The 22,485-nt window shown below is 40.2% G+C and overlaps 1 protein-coding gene across 1 annotated transcript in view; it reads right to left on the reverse strand.

Moving 5' to 3' along the window:
• The window catches only part of EEIG2 (EEIG family member 2), a 75,278-nt gene extending 53,242 nt beyond the window's left edge, over nt 1-22,036 (reverse strand). Inside the window, exon 1 of the mRNA XM_008535280.2 lies at nt 21,569-22,036. Within this exon, the coding sequence (XP_008533502.1) occupies nt 21,569-21,708 (140 nt within the window). The 5' untranslated portion in view covers nt 21,709-22,036. The remainder of the gene's footprint in view (nt 1-21,568) is intronic.
• Nucleotides 22,037-22,485: the final 449 nt, after the last annotated feature.

The raw sequence follows: 22,485 nt of genomic DNA on the forward strand, positions 1-22,485 counted from the left end.
AGAGGGGATGGGATCCAGACAATAGTTGGGGGATTGGCCCTGCACAGAAGAAGGGGCTCCTCTTACATCATGAAGAGAGGAAGAGACAAGAACAAGCTCTGACACAGGCAAGTGTGTCAAAAGACCACTGTTCGTTGCCCAGTACTGTTCTAATGAGATATTTCATATAAAAAACACAGTACTACTTGGTACACATAGGTCCTCAAATAAATATTTGCTGAATATTTGCTTGTTAGTAATCTGCAGTATATATTACAAGGCAATCTTTGTAGCCTCACGCAGGGAGGATGGCCATTCATTGACTTGGCAGATGTCCTAATGAGAAATTTCATTTAAAAAAAAGTATGCAAAATTATACCCATTTTTATAGTATGATAATTGACTAGTTAATAATTGTTTTATGAGTAAAAATGTTTAAACTCGAAGTACGAATTTATGTTCACCTAAAGAGACACGTATTCTTTAAGTTCCCTCATAAAGAGTCACAGTTCATTCTTTCTATATACTTTTTGATCACATTTCTAAACATTTAATACAAACAATTAGAATAATATAAAAAAAGAAGACAAGCACCCAGTTCACCTGTCAGTTAACACAGAGTTTTCTATTCGTAACTTTTCAGCTTAACAGCCAGTGAAAGGAAAGCAGGACGGTATAATGGAAAGAGCAAAAGACAGAGAATCAAGAAGTTTTCTATTATAAACTACATAAGTGACTTTGGACTAGTCATTCAACCTGCTAGGGTCTTAATTCTCTCATCAAGAAACAAAAGTGTCGAGGGGCTGGCCCCGTGGCCGAGCAGTTAAGTTCGCGCGCTCTGCTGCAGGCGGCCCAGTGTTTCGTTGGTTCGAATCCTGGGCACGGACATGGCGCTGCTCATCAAACCACACTGAGGCAGCGTCCCACATGCCACAACTAGAAGGACCCACAACGAAGAATATACAACTATGTACCGGGGGGCTTTGGGGAGAAAAAGGAAAAAATAAAATCTTTAAAAAAAAAAAGAAACAAAAGTGTTGAATAGATGCTATGTAGCATAAAAGCTTCATGATTCCATGTATCAAAATGAATATTTTTGACAAAAATATTTTATCCAAGAAAATTAACTTATTTTACTGTAACTATACACATCCTACATTGCATCATTTCCCTACTTTCTAGAAAGGCAGTACAGATGAAGAAGACACAATAAAAAATTAAATAATAGAAAAAAAGTCCTAACCTAAGGAAAGATCTCATACTAAAAACCTAAGAAGAATACACATTATGATCTAGGAAAATTTTTTTTTTAAAAAAAATTTTTCCTTTTTCTCCCAAAGCCCCCAGTACATACTTGTGTAGTTTTAGTTGTGGGTCCTTCTAGTTGTGGCATGTGGGACGCCGTCTCAGCATGGCTTGATGAGCGGTCCCATGTCTGTGCCCAGGATTCTAACTGGCGAAACCCTGGGCCACGGAAGCAGAGCACACAGACTCAACCACTCGGCCACGGGGCTGGCCCTGGTCTAGGAAAATTTAATGAAAAGAAAACTACACAAAACTCCCCAATTGCAATAAGATAAAAATCCTTCAAGAATATAGGAAATTAAAATCAGGTATGTGTGTAGGAATGAAAATATGTTCTCCACAGCTCTTAAAAACAAAGGGACAAGTGACTAACTTTACAGAGCTCAGAAGCTGGTGTGAACTATGGATTCTGTCTCTAGCCCAAACGTCGCACTGTGTGTGAAGGAAAGAGAAAGATATTCTCTCAGACATGCAAGGACTGAACCAAACAAAGCAAAGCAAAAAAACTATCACCCAGGTACCCTTTCTGAACAGGACACTTGAATCGTCCTAGAAAAAGAAAAATGAATTAAAAGTTAGATCTTAAGAATCAAAAAAAAGGGCAAGAAAGCAAGTCCGTAAGTTACCTGTTCTTTCAAAAATACTTTACTTTGAACAAAGGACTTTTCTGTCCTTTCTGAATAGTCTAAAAACAAGTGTGAAAGTAACAGCCGGAAACAGTTCCTTCCATCACATATTCAGTCAGCCAGTGTCCAGATAAGAGATATACGGTTCCTTCTTGCCTACAGACTAAAGGCCAAATTCTCCCACTATATATTTAACCCTCCATGGTCTGCCTCAACTTCTCCAATTTGATCCTCTATGATTTACCTTTGCTGACTCTTCACTAACTGAATTACCCACTCTTTTCTACCCAGGCACTACGCCTTTCCACGCCTGCCTTTTTACTGTTCTCTCCCTTTGGGATGCCCTCCCAAATGCCTTCTATCCATTTCCTACCATCCAACCTCCTCCACCTCCTATAATGGAAAGGGAACAAACTTTAGAGTCAGAAGACCTGGGCTCAAGTCTAATTTCAACTCTGAATGATGTTGAACAAATTACTTTCCACTATGTAAGTTTTCTCTTGTACGAAATGTTTTGTAGTCAGCTACAAATTGGTAAACACATGTTGCCTGAATCTATAAAAGAGTATAAAAACTTACTTCAAAGGGCTCTTTGAAGATTAAATGATATAATATGTATATAAAGGACTGTGTAAACCACAGAGTGCTATGAAGCAAGACCTCCCTCAAAAGCTTTTTCTCTGATACATTTCCTGAGTCCCCGACTAAAATGATTCTCTTGTTCCTATAAACTCCTGAGACAGTTTATATGCATGTCTGGAGGTGCCTTGCAAATGAAAGATGCTGAGAGTAGAGAAATAGGACTTCAGTGAAGTTTGGCTGTGTGTTATGCAAGTGCTCCTCCTTGGGTATTTTCACAAGTATAATTCTTGAAAGGGAACTCTATACTATCAGAGAACATTTTCTGCTACAGCAATGTTAAGTAATGAGCTCTAAAGAACACACACAGGCCATCAAGACCTCTTTGGAAATAGAGATAAGGAGCAGAAGAGTGCAGAAGGTTTACCTTCTTGAGCTTGAGCCAGTGACACAGAATGTGACAAAATAGCATAAAGAGTGTTACAAACTGCTGTGAAGGCTCTCCTCCAGCTGTCTTGGTCATCCTTAAAATCAGATAACGATAATGATATGATAATGAGGAAAAACATGCAAATGAAGTAAATTAAAATCAAAGGCATAGTAACATAGTTTAGCTAACTCTACTATGAAGGCAGGTCTGGGGAAGAGACTGGAAGAGATCTGTGCAGTGGTGAAAGGATGAAGTTACGGGGGGGTGGTTGTATATAAAAGAACTGTACTAAGATACACATTGGGATACTTCTTGAGTGGCACAGACCTGCTGTGGTATCTCCTACTGACTTTGATCACAGTGTAAACCTCATGCTTATGCATCATATTGTGTTACTTGACATGTCTGATACCATTCTTCACATGGAAGGAAACCCCAGTGGACGTAGCGTAGGTAAGTTGGAGAAATTGCAAAAACTATTTAAAATAGCTTCTCAATTATTCTGTATGCTGGTTTTATATGGGTTATCTTAGCAAAAACAGCTCTCAGTAAGTCATTTTGACTTACTATCAGTGCTAATTTATATTTTCTCAAATTAAGAAATGGCAATTGCTGATATCAGAGTTATTACTGAGTTCTGGTTGCTTCAGGAAGGCTTACATTTTATTGGTATAATGAGCAAGTTTACGGCTCTCAACTACATATAATTACAAATGCATATTATCTGTATCCCTAACAATGATGGAGTTTCTATTTCTATTAACAGAAATTATAAAGGTAATTTACAGTTGCTTATAAAAGGTTCTTTGCTAATTCAGCCTGCAAGCAAAATTTTGTAACCAATTACCTTCTTTTGCAAAGACTATGAACAATCTTTCCTAACTACTTTCCTGGATTGTTATTTCTAAAACTTTCTGTCTCGTACATAGAGGAAATAGTGATGTCCACAGGACAGTCTAATAAGATATTAATTTGAGCTTTCTGGAAGTCATTCCTTAACCATAAGGAACGACTAAAATGGGGAGACCTTCATGTCCAAGATGGTACACAGAGGTGATACTTTGAAAAATACAAAACCTTGTGGGACTCCAAACTGGCCTCAAAAGGTATTAATAGAAGATACAATGTAAACTTCATGTTTAGACACCAGCACTAGAGAATTCTCAGAAATTGCTTTGAAATGTGTTTGCAGTCTGTGAACAAGGAAACACAAAATTTTAACTGGAAAGAAAATGTCACTAAATGAGTCCATTCTAATGCTATGCTAGTGATGACTCACTAACATGAAATGAAGCAAACACGTGAAGGCCAAAATCAATACTATGGGTAGGTCCTCATTTCATTAGGATAAAATGAGTCTTGGATGTGTAAGCAAGTTTCTAAGCCACAATGCTTGGAAATAGCATTTGATTAGGAAAAGTCTGAGAATTTTTTCTGAAACCAGTAAATAGATTTCAGGACAGAAAAAAAAATATTTTTCTTTAAGATAACAGACAGACTTTCAATCATAGGTTCGTTTTAAATACCTGTAACCTCATTTTCTCTTACACTATTCTTTTGCCTCAACCTATAATCATGCTCAAGTCTCTATCCTGAAAATAAATATATAAAATAAAATTGTTGTTCCTGTTTGCCCCCTTTTACCTAATTCCACTTTTCTCTTTCTCCTCATTAACAAACTTCCCAAAAGAACAACTGCGCTCAACGCTTCTGCGGCTTCCCAACCTGCTCACTCCCTAACCCCTCGAAACCTGGTTCTGCTCCTATGACTCCAGTGAAACTACTCTCTCAAGTTCACCACCGGACAGCCACATGCAAAAGAACGAAACTGGACTATCTTACACCACACACAAAAATGAACTCAAAACGCATTAAAGACTTGAACATGAGATCTGAAACTATAAAACTCCTAGAAGAAAACATAGGGGGTAAGCATCTTGACATTGGTCTTGGTGATGACTTTTTGGATCTGACACCAAAGCAAAGGCAACAAAAGCAAAAATAAACTAGTGAGACTACATCAAACTAAAAAGCATCTGCACAGCAAAGGAAACCATCAACAGAATGAAAAGGCAATCTACTGAATGCGAGAAAATATTTGCAAATCATATATCTGATAAGGGGTTAATATCCAAAATATATAAAGAACTCATACAATTCAGTAGCAAAAAACCAAAAAATCCAATTAAAAAATGGGCAAAGGACCTGAATAGACATTTTCCCAAAGACGATATACAAATGACCAAGAGGTATATGAAAAGATGCTCACATCACTAATCATCAGGGAGATGCATATGAAAATCACAATGAGATATCACCTCACACCTGTTAGGATGGTTATTATCAAAAAGACAAGAAATAACAAGTGTCGGTGAGGATGTGGAGAAAAGGGAACCCTTGTGCACTGCTGGTGGCAATGTAAATTGGTGCAGTGACCACAGAAAACAGTATGGCAGTTCCTCAAAGAATTAAGAATAGAATTACCCTATGATTCAGCAATTCCACTTCTGGGTATTTATCTGAAAAAAGTGAAAACACTAACTCAAAAAGATATATGCACTCCTGTGTTCACTGCAGCATTATTTAAAATGGCCAAGATATGGAAACAATCTAAGTGTCCCTTGATGGATGAATGGATAAAGAAGATGTGGTATATATACAAAATAGAATATTATTCAGGCATAAAAAAGAATGAAACCTTGCCATGTGCCACATAATGGATAGAACTTCAGGGTATTAAGCTAAGTGAAATAACTCAGAGAAATACAAATACTGTATGATCTCAATTATATGTAGAATCTCAAAAAACAACAAACTAAATCAAAACACTGAGCTCACTGATAGAGAGAACAGATTGGTGGCTGCCAGAGGCAGAGGGTGCAGGTTGGGCAAAATGGGTGAAGGGGGTCCAAAGGTCTACACTTCCGGTTATTAAATAAATAAGTCAGGGAATGTGACGCACAGCATGGTGACTACAGTTACCATTATCAGTGCACATTTGAAAGTCGCTAGGAGAGGAGACTTTAAAATTTCTTATCACAAGAAAAAAATTTCTTTTGTAACTACATATGGTGATGGATGTTAACTAGACTTATGGTGGTGATCATTTCACAATACATACAAGCATCGAATCATTATGTTGTACATCTGAAACTGATATAATGTTATATATCAATTATGCCTCAACTATTAAATAAAAAAGTTCACCGAAGACTTGCTGATTGCCAAATAAAGAGAGCAGCTTTCGCATCCCCACACGATGTCAGAGCTGAGCACTCCTCGAAAGCTTCTTCCTCAGCTTCTGCGATGCTTCCTTCCTCATCGATGTTTGGGGCTCATTTTCCTTAATCAGGTCTTTTTCCACCAAGCTTCTATCCTTTGGCCCCTGTGTTTAGTTCTATACACTCTCTCTGGCTTTACCTTGCCCATGTGGATTAGTTTAAAATCTAGGTATGCAATCCTGGCCACTCCGCTCAGTTTCAGACATAAACTCTAAGCTGCCTATCATACATCATCACAGACCTTGCTTACACCTCACAGTCAGATGCTCATGGGAAAAAGCTCAGTATTGGCAAGAGAAGGAATAAATTGGAAACAACAGGAATATCCAAAACAGAAGAACTGTTACTTAATTTACAGTCCATTCATGAAAGAATATTACGTATGGCACTATTAAAATAACATGCTAAAGTATTTAATAATGTGGAAAATGCTTATACCATAATGTTCAGTAAATAAAAAAGCAAGATAAAAATTGTGCACGTAGGGGCCAGCCAGGTGGCACAGCGGTCAAGTTCGCACATTCTGCTTCGGCGGCCCGGGGTTTGCCAGTTTGGATCCTGGGTGCGGACATGGCACTACTTGGCAAGCCATGCTGTGGTAGGCATCCCACATATAAAGCAGAGGAAGATGGGCACAGATGTTAGCTCAGGGCCAGCCTTCTTTAGCAAAAAGAGGAGGACTGGTGACAAAAGTTAGCTCAGGGCTAATCTTCCTCAAAAAAAAAAAAAAAATTGTGCATGTAATTTGGCTTCAGCTGTGTAAAAAATGAATTGGAAGAAACTGGAAAGATATATTTTCAAAATGTTAACAGTGATTATCTATAGCCTGTAACATTTTCATCTTTGTAATTTTAGAATTCTCCAAATTTTCTATACTGATCTTGAATTAACTTTAGAATCAGAAAAAAAAGAGGGTTCAAGGTCATATTGCCTACAGAATAAAATCCAGTCTTCACAGAATGGCATCCAAGGCCTGCCAAAATCCGGCCCCCAAGGCAGTCTTGTCCATTCCACTCTGCTACCTAGCCACCATGTTATCAACGCTGTCCACTTTTGTGGTTCTGTGCTCCTGTTTATCAAGTCTGTTTCTCTCTATCCCAAAGCAGGACATTATGACAATGAAGAGCTTTGTTCCATAAACCATAATACAGAGCTAGAGGGCAATGCTCAAAATTCTCTCTCAGACTAGGTAAGAAAGAAAAATTCTACAAGTCTTTCCAATCCATAGTGAATATTATTGGTAGCAATAATAAATATAAAACTGGCTAAAATAACTCACTGGCTAAAAAGACACATGATAAAGATTGCCACAAAAATTAAGAATTCTTAACAGAATTTCGATATGTAAAATCTGATCCTGAAAAATTGGACTTTATAAAAATAATAGCCACTACACAGATTATGGCAGATTAACACAAATTAGGATATATATTACAATCTTTACATGTATTTTATAATTCATGTTCATGGTAAAATATACATAGAAGAGAATAAACACCAAGGAAAGTAATTTCATAAAATAAAAATTGAAGTGAAAAATAATAGAAATAGTTCAATTGCCTGAAATAATGCCTGGCACATATTAGACACTCAACAGGTATTTGTTAAATGAAAGAATGAACTGTTCTCTATAGAAAATTCTCCAGGGAATTAATTAGATTAGCTTAATGGAGTCTTGTCAGAAAATGCTTTTCTTAACAGCTTTATTATTCATACACTATACAATTCACCCATTTAAAATGTACAATTCAATGGCTTTTAGTATACTCAGAGTGTGAAACAACCACCACAATCACTTTTAGGGAGTTTTCATCACCTCCAAAAGAAACCTCATACCCCATCAGTAGTTACTCCCCATTTTCCACCAACCCCCCAGCCCTGGGCAACCACTAACCTACTTTCTGTCTGTGCAGATTTTGCCTATTCTGGACATTTCTTTCATATAAATTGAATCATACAATATGTGGTCTCTTGTGACTACCATCTTTTACCTAGCATGATGTTTGAAAGTTTCATCCATGTTGTAGCACACTTCATTTCTTTTTATTGCCTAATAATATTCCGCTGTATGGATATCCTACATTTTATTTATCCATCCAGCAGTTGACACTGGGTTGTTTCTACTCTTTGACTATTATGAATAATGCTGCCCTGAAAATTCAGGAACAAGTTTTTGTGTTGCCGTGTTTTCATTTCTTTTGGGTATACCAGTGGAATTCCCAGATCATATGGTAACCGGTTAACATCTGTGGACTTCCCAGTCTGTTTTTCAAAGTGGTTGCACTAGCAAATGCTTTTATGATGAAGATTCAGTATTAATGTACTACTCTTTAAAATGGTTTTTAATAATAAACACAAGTCAAAATGTTATTAGAGTCGAAATGTCTGACATTCTCTCATCCCATTTTCCTCCTACTGGTTAAATCCTACTAAACTTTCGCAGCTGAGCTCACATGCCGCGTCTTCCAAGGAGTCTTCCTACCTTCTCAGTCAGAATTAATAGCTCCCTTCCTCCTATGAACAGCCATACAATTTTATTTGTACATTTACTGTAACCTTTGTCACTCTGCCCTAAACTGCATTTAACAATGACAGTATCTCCCACTAAACTGCAGGCTCCTTGATGCTAAAAAATTATATTTTAGGGGCTGGCCCAGTGGCATAGGGGTTGGGTTCACGCACTCCATTTCAGTGGCCCAGGGTTCGCAGGTTCCGATTCCAGGTGCAGACCTAGCACCCCTCATCAAGCCACACTGTGGTGGCACCCCACATAAAATAGGGGAAGACTGCCACAGATGTTAGCTCAGGGCCAATCTTCCTCACACACAAAAAACAAATAAATTATATTTATACCTATGTTTACAGTAATGACTATTATGAAGAACATATCATTTCAGATGATGAAAAGGGCTCATGTGCAAGATGAAAGTAAATGTCATATGTAGTATTTTCACAGAATAAACTTATCTGCAAGGTAATATATTTAATAAAAGATAAACTTGAAATAATATTATCAATAAATGCTGATATTTGTTGATGAGCAATAAATAAGATATATCTCAAGACTTAAACAACAAGCAAAAATAATGACTTAGATAAGCAGAAACACAAATAGGAAAAAAGAGAGGGAGTTTCCTAAAACTGTTAAATAAAAATTAATTACTGTATAAACCCATGTCTATATTTTATTAAGTCATATTAGTTAGTAGAATAATTGAATGGACTCCACAATGCTATGGCAAAATGAACCTATATTATGAAGTTTAAAAAGGAGAAATCTTTCTTTTTAATGTTAAACCATTTTACTTGAATACACCAATGTGTAAATAATTGGCTTGGCCTAATCAAAATTTGAGGGGATTGAAGTATTTATTTATTTAAAAAATTGTGATAAAATACACATAACATAAAACTTACTATCTTAACCATTTTAACTGTACAGTTCAGTAGTCTTAAGTACATTCATATTGTTCTGCACCAAATCTCCAAGAGCTCTGTTCATCTTCTAAAACTGAAACTCTGTACCATTAAACAACTCCTCATTTCCCCTCCCCCAACCCCTAGCAACTACCATTCCACCTTCTGTCTCTATGAATTTCACCACTCTAGGTACCTCACCTAAGTGGAATCACATAGTGAACGGAAGGTGAATGGATAAATAAACTGTGGTACATTCAGACACCAGAAAACTATTCACAGTGCTAAAAAGAAGTGAGCTATCAAGCCATGAAGGCGTGGAGGAAACTTAAGTCCATATTAGTAAGTGAAAGAAGCCAATCTGAACAAGACTACCTACTGTATGATTCCAACTATATGACATTCTGGAAGAGGCAAAACTACGAAGACAATAAAAAGAGCAGGGGTTGCCTGGGGTTAGGAGAAGGGAGGGATGAATAGGCGGCACACAGATTTTTAGGGCACTGAAACAATTCTGCGTGATATTATAATGATGGATACATGTCATTATACATTTGTCAAAGCTTATAGGATATACAACACAAGAGTGAATCCTAATGCAAACCATGGACTTTGGGTGATAATGATGTGTCAATGTAGGTTCATCAATTGTAACAAATGTACCACTCTGGTGTGGGATGTTGATAAAGGGGGGAAGCTGTGTATGTGTTCAGGCAGGGGGTACATGGAAACTCTCTGTACATTTCATTCAGTTTTGCTGCAAATCGAATATTGCTCTAAAAACAAAGTATGTGTGTATACATACATACACACACACACACACACACACACACACACACATATATATATAAAAGCGGGTGGGCAAAAATGCCCTCAGAGAATTCAGTGAAGGAATCAGAGATGTGGGAGGTTGAAGCAGAGAATAAGGTTTATGGAAGCCAAGATAGTCAAGTTTCAAGAAATAGATCATGCTCACAGAATTCCAAATAGAGCAAAAAGGCACAAATGAGAAAATACTGACTAGAAATGACAATTAGAGATGGCTAATGCTATCAGCAAGGACGGTTTCCACTGAGTGATGGGGTGGAGGTTAGAGCGTCGGGTTGAGGGAAGAGGAGGAATGCTTGAGACAGCAAATGTAGATTATTTTTTCACGAAGTCTGGATCATAATTATATATATATACAGAGAGAAGTTAGATGGAGATGGGTTCAAAGATACAGGGAAATGGGTTGGTGTTGAACAAGAGGAAGAATATTTTGTCCTCTGAAATGGGAGTGAAAAGATTAGTGAAGATGCAGATTAAGTTTGTAGGTAGGGAGGTGTGAGGCAGAAAGAAAGATAGAGACACAGAAAATAAAAGGAGGCAAGGCCTCCTAGGAAGTGGAAGGCAAGACCTAACATGACCTCATTCTTGCACTCCTAGAAGTAGCAGCTGGAGAAACTATCTTGTATTACCTGGGCCTTAGACACGACACTAAATTATTTTACAGCCACGTGCTGCATAACGACATTTCAGTCAATGACAGACCATATATATGATAGTGGTCCTATAACATTAGTGTCATATAGCCTAGGTGTGTAGTAGGCTATACCACCTAGGTTTGTGTAAATCACTCTAGGATGTTCGCATAACAATGAAATCTAACGACGTATTTCTCAGAACATATCCCCATCGTGAAGCAACACATGACTGTATACCATACTGGAAATCCTAAATCCATTCTATGTTCTATGTATACCTCTCATCCCTGTAATCCACAGGAAAGACTAAAATGCAAGTTCTGGTCACCCATTCTCCATAAATCCCCAGTCTGCTCTTTCCTACTGTCCTATTTTTCCTCACGGATTCATTTTCCTGTTGCTGCTCTCTTTCCCAAGCATTCTCCCATCACAGCTGAAACTCTGGTTCCAGGGTTAAACAAGCTCTTACATTCTCAACCTCTTCACTTAACACTCCATTCACTGCCTAACCGAAACCTGCCTATCTCATGAAGACACTACTTGTATTGAAGCCCTGTACGGTAGATGACGTTTATTCTCCACCCTCATCTTCCACAGGAGGCAGAGCCAGCATCTTCCTAACTCCTCAATGCCACTTGTAGGCTGTAACTATTCTACTTTCAAGCTTGAGGCTTAAAAGATTGAAGCACTCGCTATCTGGCTATGTCACACTCTTCCTCTCCTAGTTAACGTCACACTGAAGTACCTGTTTTTCAATCTCTCTCTCTCTTCAGCCCAACACCTGCAATCATACTGACTATTTTAACACCATGCAAACAACCTAACACCCTAGACTCAGAGTTCTTTGCCCGAAGCTTATCATCACACCACTTTATCGACACACACACCCTGGACCTTGCCAACTCTCTAGACTGCTCTACCTAAGGAATCTCAAGCTTTAATATCCCAGTCTCTGAGCACATCTCCTACCCCATCAAATCTGTCACAGCCTCATTCCTTCCATACGTACCTTTCTTTACAGCCACTGAGGGCTTCATCTTCCAACCACTCTATATTTTCCTGACTTATCTTCTTGTACTGGTTTCTCTCCTCATGAAGTGTGGACCCTATAACCACTTCCTTAAATCCCTTTCTCACCAACACTATTAATTCCCTTGCCTCCTTGGCCTTTCCGCATACCTACAAACAAACTTCTAAGCCTGAATCAATGCTATCACCCATTTTCTCCTATCTGAAACCTAGGAACACTGCTAGAGAAAAACGCATGAACACGCACATTGCCATCACTAAAATTCATGTTTTAAATTTCAGTTGGGCCTTTTGGTCTTGTTTTTGGTCAGCTTCCTCTCCCATTCCTTACAGAAGCTTTTCTGATCTTTTATCATTATCCTCAAGTCCCTTACTCCACCTTTCTTGGTTGCTACTGAGAAAGCTAAAGTCATCAGATGAGAATTCTCTTAAATTCCAGCCCCAAGCCAAGCTACTAACTTTGTGTAAGTCACTCCCCTGCTCCTGGCTCCCCAGATCCCATAGTATCAAAGCAAGTTGAGACTCCTTGAAATAACCACTCTCTCTCCCTCTCTTTATGTGACAGTAGTAATACATCACTATACCCAGAGTGCTCCCAGCTGTGTAAACTCTTCTCCTTGCTGCTGTGTAAACTCTTCCTTCTTTTATTCCATTCCCTTCTTCAGCTAGACGTTTTTCCAAAACCTTGCTAAGGAATTCTCTTCCATGACATTTCCCCTGACCACCCCTCCCCCCGCAAAAAGACCCCCCACCTAACCACTTCTTCCTACCTTTTCTTGTATCTATTTTTACTACTATAAACTTTACACCACATGGAAATTTCTCATAAAGGTAATTAAAAGAACAAATTCGGGTGAAATGACTAGTAGAAACAAGAACTATGGGAATTGAGTGAGAGGTGAAATCACAGTGGACAGTGAGGAAAAATCTAATTCATTCAACAAATAACTAGCATTTATTAGGGACGTAGGATGTGTAGTAAGTGCTGGAGGGAAGCAGTGGGAGGAGTGCAGGTTGGCACAGGTGTGGACATAAAGCACACGAGACGTTTGATCTAGATCTTGAAGAATGGTTGGAATTTGAATCAACTAAAACAAGGGTGAAGAGGAGATGGGAAAAAGAGGGAGTACTAAGAAGAAAGAAATGCACACACATTGGCTAATTTAAGCTGACCGGCCTGCAGGTTTAGGAAGAGCAGTATTAGGAAACAAAAATGAAAGCTTAATCATACAATCTTGGAGTTAGAAAGTGCCTTAAGAATCATCTAGGTCACCCATCCTTCTAATGAAGGATTACCTTCTAGACAAATGGATGGGGTACTGAGGTAGCCTGTCCACTAATAAACTCTTCTAAATGTTAGGGATTCTTTTTCCTACCATTATACTGAATAGAAACACGCCTTCTTTAACATCTCCCCACTGGTCCTAGTTCTCTCCTCTGAGGCACATAGCATAAGTCTATTCCCTTTCATGGGACAGTCTTTCAAACGTCTTTAACTTAATTGATGTGTGACCTTGAAAAAAACTATGTTCCTTTTCTGAGGATCAACTATCTCATCTCTAAAAGAGAGGTGTGGCAGAGGCTAACTGTCCCCTGATATCTTTCCTTCTCTTTATCATAAATGAATCTTTTGCTGGCACATGGGTGCCCAGCAAAGACTACATTTCTCAGCCTTCCTTGGGGCTGGATGTTGCCTTGTGCTCAACTTCTGGTCAAAGAGCTGTGAGCAACAGGGACTTCCCCATCCTCTTTCCTCCTTCCCAGTGGCTGGAATTCGGATGTGAGGTGAGCCAACTTAGTCCCTGTGGATGAGAACAATACCCTGGGCATGACAGAGCAACAGGATAAAAAGGCAGGGCCCCGACAACTTGACGGAGCAGAGCTATCACATCAGCCTGGACTTTATATGAGAGAGATTAACTTCTATCTTGTTTAAGCCACTTGCTATTTTTTAACACATGTGTTACAGCACCTGACATGTATCCTAACCCAATAGGAGGTAACACCTCTATAAAAGAGATTTTGTAAGAATTAAGTAAAATTAGGAATGTAAAATACACATATATATACAAATTCATTTTTTTAGTATTTAAAGACCATCATTTTCTCTCTAGACTTACCCCAGTCCCATTATGAACATAATTCAAGATTCCTCAGAATCTTAGTATACGTCCCTGGATCTCTATATCATAATGTTCCTCAAAGGCTGATGCCTTAAACCGAACATTAATCCTTTAAAAGCTGTGCACACAGAATAGCATATACTTCTCCATGTGATTTCCCCATATATTTAATTTGGGGATCTTTGTGTATCTGTGATCCTTAGCAAAACTACAACAAATCCTTTCTCCAAATATCTGTACTCTTTCAATAAATATTTATAAACCGCCTACTGTGCAAGGCTTAGTGATAGAACGGTGAATATTAACTTACTGGGGTAAAGTGGCATTAATAACATTTTCACAAGATACAACTATCCAGTAATGAGACTGAATTTTGAGGACTTATTACTGGAAAGTTACACCTGGGGGGAAAAAGTATATACATGAGTACTATGTTTCTTTTCTTATCTTTCATATACAATAACCTTGGGGCAAATCTAAATGGGCCAGGTCTAGTGACCTGTTTGATGGTGTCACATATTGAAACCAGTTTTCTGAGACTGGCATTCAGAAAAAGTCATACTGGGGCCCGCCTGGTGGTGCAGCGGTTAAGTGCGCACGTTCCGCTTTGACCGCCCGAGGTTCACCGGTTCGGATCCCGGGTAGAGACATGGCACTGCTTGGCAGACAATGCTGTGGTAGGCGTCCCACATATAAAGTGTAGGAAGATGGGCATGGATGTTAGCTCAGGGACAGTATTCCTCAGCAAAAAGAGGAGGATTGGCAGCAGATGTTAGCTCAGGGCTAATCTTCCTCAAAAAAAAAAAAAAAGAAGAGGAAGAAGAAAAAGTCATACTATATATTTACCTATTTTGTTAAAATATAAAAATGAGAACACACAACATAAAATCTGAGAGGCAGGAGAGTTTAGTAATTGAGTGTACTCTGGAGCCAGACTGCCTCCCAGTTCTACACTTACTAGCTGTGTAACTTTTGAGAACTCTTTGTGTTTCTGTTTCCTCAGGTATAAAATGAGAGTAGTAACCATAGTAATAATAGTAATAATGTAATAATAGTACCTTCCTCCTAAGATTATTTTGAGTATGTAAAGGCTTAGAAAAGTTCCTGGCACATGGAGAAAATGATCAATAAATGTTAGCTACCATTATTATATTTATTATAACAATGTGAATTGATGACTCCATTTCTGGTCAGGGTATAAAGAATTCTGTGCCATATGGTCAAACAGCATTTTCTAGCACTGATTATTTTTTATATTTGCTAACTATTAGTGATTTTTTCATCTTCAAAAGTCAATCTAATGCACTGAATGGCAAGTTGATTCTAGCAAAAGCCTTAGAAATCTGCATGCCCTTTGACTCAATAATTTCATTTCTAAGACTTAATCCTAAATAAACAATAATGGATGTGCACAAAATTTGGCTATACGGATGCTCATTGTAGCGTGTTTATAAAAGTATCAACAAAAAAGAAAGCAAAGGAGAGACTATTTCAAAAGGGGCTTCGTTCAATACACTATGGAAATCTATACAGTACAATGGTATGTATCTGTCAAAAAATTTTATAAAAAATTTTTTTAAACAAAAAGGTAGATTTAATACAATAACAACATTAATCTGAGGGTAAATAAATCCACAACAGCCTTTAAAGTTTGAAAATTCTTTTCTTTTCTTTGCACAGACAAAGGTTTTCTGAAAGCACATAGGACTGAAGATGTCAAAACAAAATGTGATTTTTAATGTCCAGGTGAAACGGGCCTGGTCCTGTCTGCTGCCCTCCTAACACTTGCCATCGGCCAAGGTGATAGCTTCTCTTGTTAACTCAGGATGGATGTGTGTAACTGGATGGTTTGTTTCCTGAATCCTCCTCTTGTGATCCCCCGCTCTTTTGCATGAACTGGGGGTTCACTGTGATCTCCTGCCTTCAGTGGCTCATCCAACTCCATGGACTTTAGCAGCTCCTGATCAATGTTGAATGATATGGGAAGACACATCAAGTGAAAAAAACATACAAATACAGTATGGTCTCTTTTTTAAAAAGTATTTGCCAAGTGTGTGTTGGGTGGAGATGTGTGTGTGTATATATATATGTATGTGTACAGACCAATAAAGACTCCTGGGTTATACACCAAAACATTAACAGTGATTACCTCTGGGTGGTTTGTTTATATGCAACTTGTGTTCTTTTCTTTTTCCTTTTGTATTTCTTAAGTTTTCCACGTGAACCTATGTTACTTTTGCAATAAGGAAAAAAGTTACGAAAAAGAAGTACACAATATGCAGTGAACCAAAATCTTGAAAACATGAAGACGTACTCTGGCCAAAGAGACAAAATCCCTTCCGCTTGTTTACAAAGTAGCAGATCCAATACACAGATGTGCTCATTAGCTTCCCAGACACTCCCTGAGTTCACGTGGTTTTTTGCCACAAGCGCATGTGAAACTGAAAAGGAAGCATTCAGCTACGAGCACAAAAAAAGATGAACAAATTAAGGCAAATTTGAGAATCCTAAAAAATACAGGAAAAATTTCTCCCTATTATTCCTTTATTAAAGCAGCCCAGGAATTAAACCTGTTCTGACAGTCCTAATAAAACCTCAAAAGTAATTTACATGTTTTTACAAAGGAAGAGTGCTCTGAAAAGATTTAAATAATGAAATGTTCTGTCTTTTTGAAAGGTCTTCAAAAATATTTATTAGGCAGTAATTTGGCTTCAGTTTATTAGATCACTATAATCATACAACGTATTTTCTGAATGTTTTATTAACTATAGTATGTAAAAATCTGACCAGTTAAATAACATCTATTACAAACAGACACCTTTTAGTCTTTATATTTTTTTCTAACCTCTTCACTGGACAAAGTTTCCCGGGAGAAACTGGATCCTTCTAACATTAATTCTCACTAGTAATCCTTAAAAGGGCAAAGCGGTTTAAGGACATTCTAGATGAAAAGTTCAGTAAGCAGGTCTTCTTAGAAAACACCAGAATCTAAGAAATACACAATAAATATGGCTCCAATTGCTTACAGGTTCACTGTCACCTCAATGTAGTATGTTAAACATATAATTGATTTCCTCATGTCCTTCCCCACCATACACTATATTCCTCTCAACAAAATAAAATAAAACAAAGATTCTTCTTGACTTCTTCTATTATGTCATCAAGACATTTGTCATGGCATTATCATTTCATCAGTCACTTATATGAGAAACCTCTGAGTTCAGGTTCTTATTAGCTCCTGCCTGGGTTATTTTAATAGCCTCTTAACTTGTCTCGCCATCTCTAATATATCCCCACTTGGATCCAAAGAGCATCAATCCACTAGCCAGCGTAAATAGCACTTTAATCACATTACGACTAAGTGCAAGAATCTTAGATTGAATTTCATCCCGTCAGGAGTAGAAAGCAAACTCTTCTTAATGGCATTCAAAGTTTGCATCTTCTGTTTCTGTTCAATACGAACTCTCTCTGCAATTAGGCTGATCTTCCATCAACTCCTATTGATGGCTTGCTCAAGCTGTCCTCCCACGCGCACTTCCTTGTCAGTGCAAATTCATCCTCCCAGCACACTCAGCTGAAAAGCTCCCATGGTTTTCAGTAACCATTACAGCTGTAAATAAACTCTTTTCTTCCAGAATTTCAACCACACTCTCCTGTTGTCTGGCCCATTGATTAGGCACTAAATCATACTGTCTCCTACTGTCAAGCGATTATACATCTACGATCTAATTTCATTATCGAGAGGTAATTCCCTCATGGCCTTTATGTTTGTTGTACTTCTCAGAGCCCAGACAGCTAGAAACCCAGTAAATGCTCAATTAGTACTGGGTGAACAATGAATGATCTGCATCTTTAGTTTTTGTACAAAGCCAAATATATTTATAATTTGCTATGTACCTCTAAGTTTTTCTCTAACAAAATGCATATTATTTTACTAAGTAGGTTCATGCATCAGGGGTCCCCAAGACCACCCCCAGGTCCAGCGATCCATTTGGAGGACTCACAGGACTCAGCATACAGTCTCACTCATGGCTAAGATTTATGACAGTGAAAGGATACAAAGCAGAATCAGCAAAGGGAAAAGGTACATGGGGCAAAGTCCTGTGGCAACCAGGCACAAGCTTCCAAGAGTCTTCTCCAAGGGGAGTCACCCAGAACACAATTTCTCCAGCAACAAAGTGTGACCACACATGTTGTCTACCAGGGAAGTCCAGTAGAAATGCAAGCCCAAAGTGTTTTTAGGGCTGGTCACATAAGCACCCTCTGCCTAGCATATGCCAAAATTGCAGACTCCCAGAAAGCATTCTGCATAAATCACACTGTTTGTAGTCTAGGCACAGTGAGCCACTCTTATCACTTAGGTAAAGTTTTACATCAGTGTAGGGGACTGTTGACCATTCAAGTCCCAAGATGCCAGCCAAGGGCCAACATTGTAGGCAGGCCTTTCTAAGGAGAGTAGTCTCAGACCTGTTATGTTAACCCTTTTCTCTGTAGTTCACTTCTTATTTTTTATGGGAGAAATGTTACAGTGTTAACTATACTTGATTTATAAAAGGCACACAAAGTGATTTTTTAAAAATTAAAGTCTAGCATTTAATAAGAGATGCACTGCTCAGACTGGCATCTAAAAATTAAAAGTTATGCAATTTTGAAATGATTCACATCCTTTAGGTATTTCAGGTTTTCTTTCTTTCTTTTTTTCTTTTTTTTTGAGGAAGATTAGCCCTGAGCTAACTACTGCCAATCCTCCTCTTTTTGCTGAGGAAGCCTGGCCCTGAGCTAACATCCGTGCCCATCCTCCTCTACTTTCTATGTGGGACGCCTGCCACAGCATGCGATACCAAGTGGTGCCATGTCCGCACCTGGGATCCGAACCTGCGAACCCCAGGCCGCCAAGAAGCAGAACATGCGAATTTAACCACTGCGCCACCAGGCTGGCCCCATCAGGTTTTCTTTCTTTTTTTTCTAGTAAAATAAGGTACCTTTCTCAAATCAACACTTCCATAACTGTCAGGATGGAGGAATTAAGTATAACATCTAAAGGAAATGAACCCTCTTGGACAAGCTCCTTGTCTTCTCTTTAAAGGTCAACTGAGTGCCAGAACACTGTGTTAGGTACATTATCTTACTAAATCTTCACAACAGCCCTATGTCCAGTGGTGGTTTGCATGTACAGAAGCTTTGAGAGGCTACATAACAACCCCCAGGCGCACCATGGTGGAGCTAGTATTTAGGCTCAGATCTGCCTCATTCCAAACCCTTGCTCTGAGCACTACATCAGCACCTCTACCTAACTTCAAAGGCACAGTCTCCTTATTATGAATCATTTCCCTGCAAACCATTTGGTTTGTTTTTGTTTTTGTTTTTTTGGTTGTTTGGTTATACAGAGCACTGTTCTTAACTTTACTGACTGACCTTGATTAAAATCAAATTTTACTTCAAGGAGAAGGGGGTAAGTTTAACCCAGGATACTCTGCTTTTTCCTTTCCTTTTTCTTTTCCTTGTAAAGTACAAATCAAATTATATCTCTTGCTTGTTAAAACCATTAGGAAGTTTCCTATTCCTAAACTCTTCAGCATGGCACACAATCTTCTCCTTTATCTGGCATCGATCAGCTTGAAATCAGACAGACCTGGATCAGAATCTTGGCTTACTAGATTTCACTTACTAGATGTGGGGACTTCGGGAAAGTCAGTTATGCTTTGTGAGTCTCAGTTTATTCATCCACAAAGTAGGAATTCCCTACCTCACAGGCTTCTTGTTAGAATTAAATAAGATAATATATTTAAAGGGACCAGCCTATACATATCTGCTGAACAAGTGACTGCCTGCAATGCCAGAGTAACTGACTCGTGAGGAGCAAGCCAAATAACAATCTGAGGGAGAAAGGAGGTAGTAGGGAAGTACCCTGACCACCAGGTGTCACCAGTGGCCCAGGAGAGCTACTCTAACTGCCAGAGGCGCAGTGGAGGAAGGGGCACCGCTCCTACTGGACATTCAGGAATTGGCTTTGGCTTTTCAACACCTTAAGAGCTGGTACAATATTTGTGACATTCCTCGAGGTTACACTGTTCTCTTACCAGTGTGTTAAAAATGATTGTAGTATAATTAATTAGTCAAATATCCACAGAAGATTTCTTATCACAGTTTAATTTTAAAAACTAACCTCGGCTGACCGTTTTTTAATTCTGAGAACCAACAGTGGTTCATATATCCTTTGCTTTGGCCAACTAGACATTTACATTTTCTGGCTTCCAAAGGCTTCGCTATTTCCACCGTGCACAATTTTCTGGCCCCAATTCCACAACCCATTGGCATTATTTTCTTTACATTATTAATAAGGATGACAGATAAAAGGAAAGCAGAATATTTTTGGGGTAAAAATAGTCTACGGACAGTATGTTTAGGCAAAATAAGCATTAACTGTTAACCTTTCTCCATGATCTCAGTAACTTAAAAGTTCATTTAAAAAATTCTGTAAATTTTCTATTTTCTTCAGGAAACTTCCCTTAGGGTAAATGTGTCAACCCACCAATAGCCCTGAAATGACTCAAGGAAAACTACCACTCCTGACTTCATTCTGGAACCTGCCAACGACTCTCCCTGAGAGTGCCCAGGGGTTCATTACAAAAGGAGGGCAGGGCCTGGGCCCTCCGCTCCTTCTAAGTCCTCCACGCTGCGAGTCACCAGTGGCCACTTCAAGATGGGTAACCGAGCGAGTGTTAGCGAGTAATTGGAGACGCAGCTTTCTGATGGGGCAGACGGTTGTCCCGTCTATCGGGGAGCACTTGACTCAAGTCAAGCCAGAGCAGGCCTACGCCGGCTGCATCCCAGGCGCCCGAGTCCCGGAGTAACCAACAAGGGAGAAGGAGTTATGCTGAGCACAGGCTTCTGTTCAGAGCGGGCGCTGCTGGAACGTGAGCAGTTTGGGTAATTTTTGTTTTTGTTTTAACAACAGCTCAAGTTCTACTTTGCATTTCACAAATATGGAAACGTCTTAAGAGAAACCAGAAGCATCTTCTCCCTTCTGGCCATCGCTCCCCTCCCATTTCTAGAGAATTTAGGAGGGAAGAGCAGATACCAGGAACCATCTGGAATCAGGAGGGCAGGAGCCAAGCCCAGCCGAGATGAACCCATTTGCGAAGCACTTTGTGCAGATCAATAAATTCCTGACTGATTTCAGCCTGGTCCCCAGAGAAAGAGAGGCTCACGAGGCTGGCCGCCCTCCTGGAGCAAATGGGCCAGGGAAAGAGATGCTGCCCAGCAAACCAGCCCCCGCGGGGCAGGCGAGGGCGCAGCCGCCCGGGAGGAGAGCGCGGCGCGGGGGGCGCGTTACCTGGGGGACTCGGCGGTGAAGCTGCCGCCGTCCAGCAGCCGCATCTTGCAGAAGAGGACCCCGTTGACGAAGGGCACCGAGGAGAGCTCCTCGAGCTCGAAGTCCACCTTAAACTTAAACTTCTTCTTCTTCATCATCATGAGAGCCAGACGCCGGCGGGCGGGGTGCGGGGGCGGCCCCACGGGGCGTGCGGCCCGGCGCCGCCGCCTCAGCTCAGCCGAGCCCCGGGCCCCCGCAGCCCCATGGCCAGGGCCGCGAGCTGCGCGCGGGGGCGCGGCCGGGGGGCGCCGCGCGCCGGCCGGGGCCGGGGCCGCGGCCGCCGCCTCTCGCCGCAGCCCGGGCCGGAGCGCGGCGCGGACCCCGCCCGCCCGCGAGGAGCGGTCGTGCTGCAGCTCGCCCGGGCGGTGGGCGCGCTCTCGGTGCGCAGCTCGCCGCCGCCGCCGCCCGTCTGAGAGCGGGGAGAGGCGCAGCTCGCAGAGCCGCCGCCTCCGCGCCACGCGCCCGGGGCGCCCCCAGCGGCCGCGGCCCGCAGCGCAGCGCCGGGCGGAAGCGGGAGGGCGGGCGAGGAAAGCCGGGGCGTGCGGGCGCCTCCCCGGGAAACGACCCGCGACGGCAGTTAGGGCGTCCCGCCTCTCTGGGGTTAAAAAAAGACAAACCCAACCAAAGAGGAGCTTCCTTCCACGGCTTCCTCTCCGCCTGGCTTTCAGTGTTTGCTCCGCCTCCTTTCTCCCGGTGATTTTTTTTCCCCTTGGTCTGAGAGTCATGGGTTAATGGGGTTAATCAGAATCTCCACGACGTGGTTTCGTCCAACTGAAATTCTAAAACTAAAATTTCCTTTAGGTACTCTAAATTCACTAGCCTTTTAATAGAAAACGAGGACGAGGTAGGAAAAAGGAAAAGGATTAAAAGATGTTGAG

Source organism: Equus przewalskii, unplaced genomic scaffold, assembly GCF_037783145.1.
Source record: "Equus przewalskii isolate Varuska unplaced genomic scaffold, EquPr2 ChrUn-13, whole genome shotgun sequence".
Taxonomy (NCBI): Eukaryota; Metazoa; Chordata; class Mammalia; order Perissodactyla; family Equidae; genus Equus; species Equus przewalskii.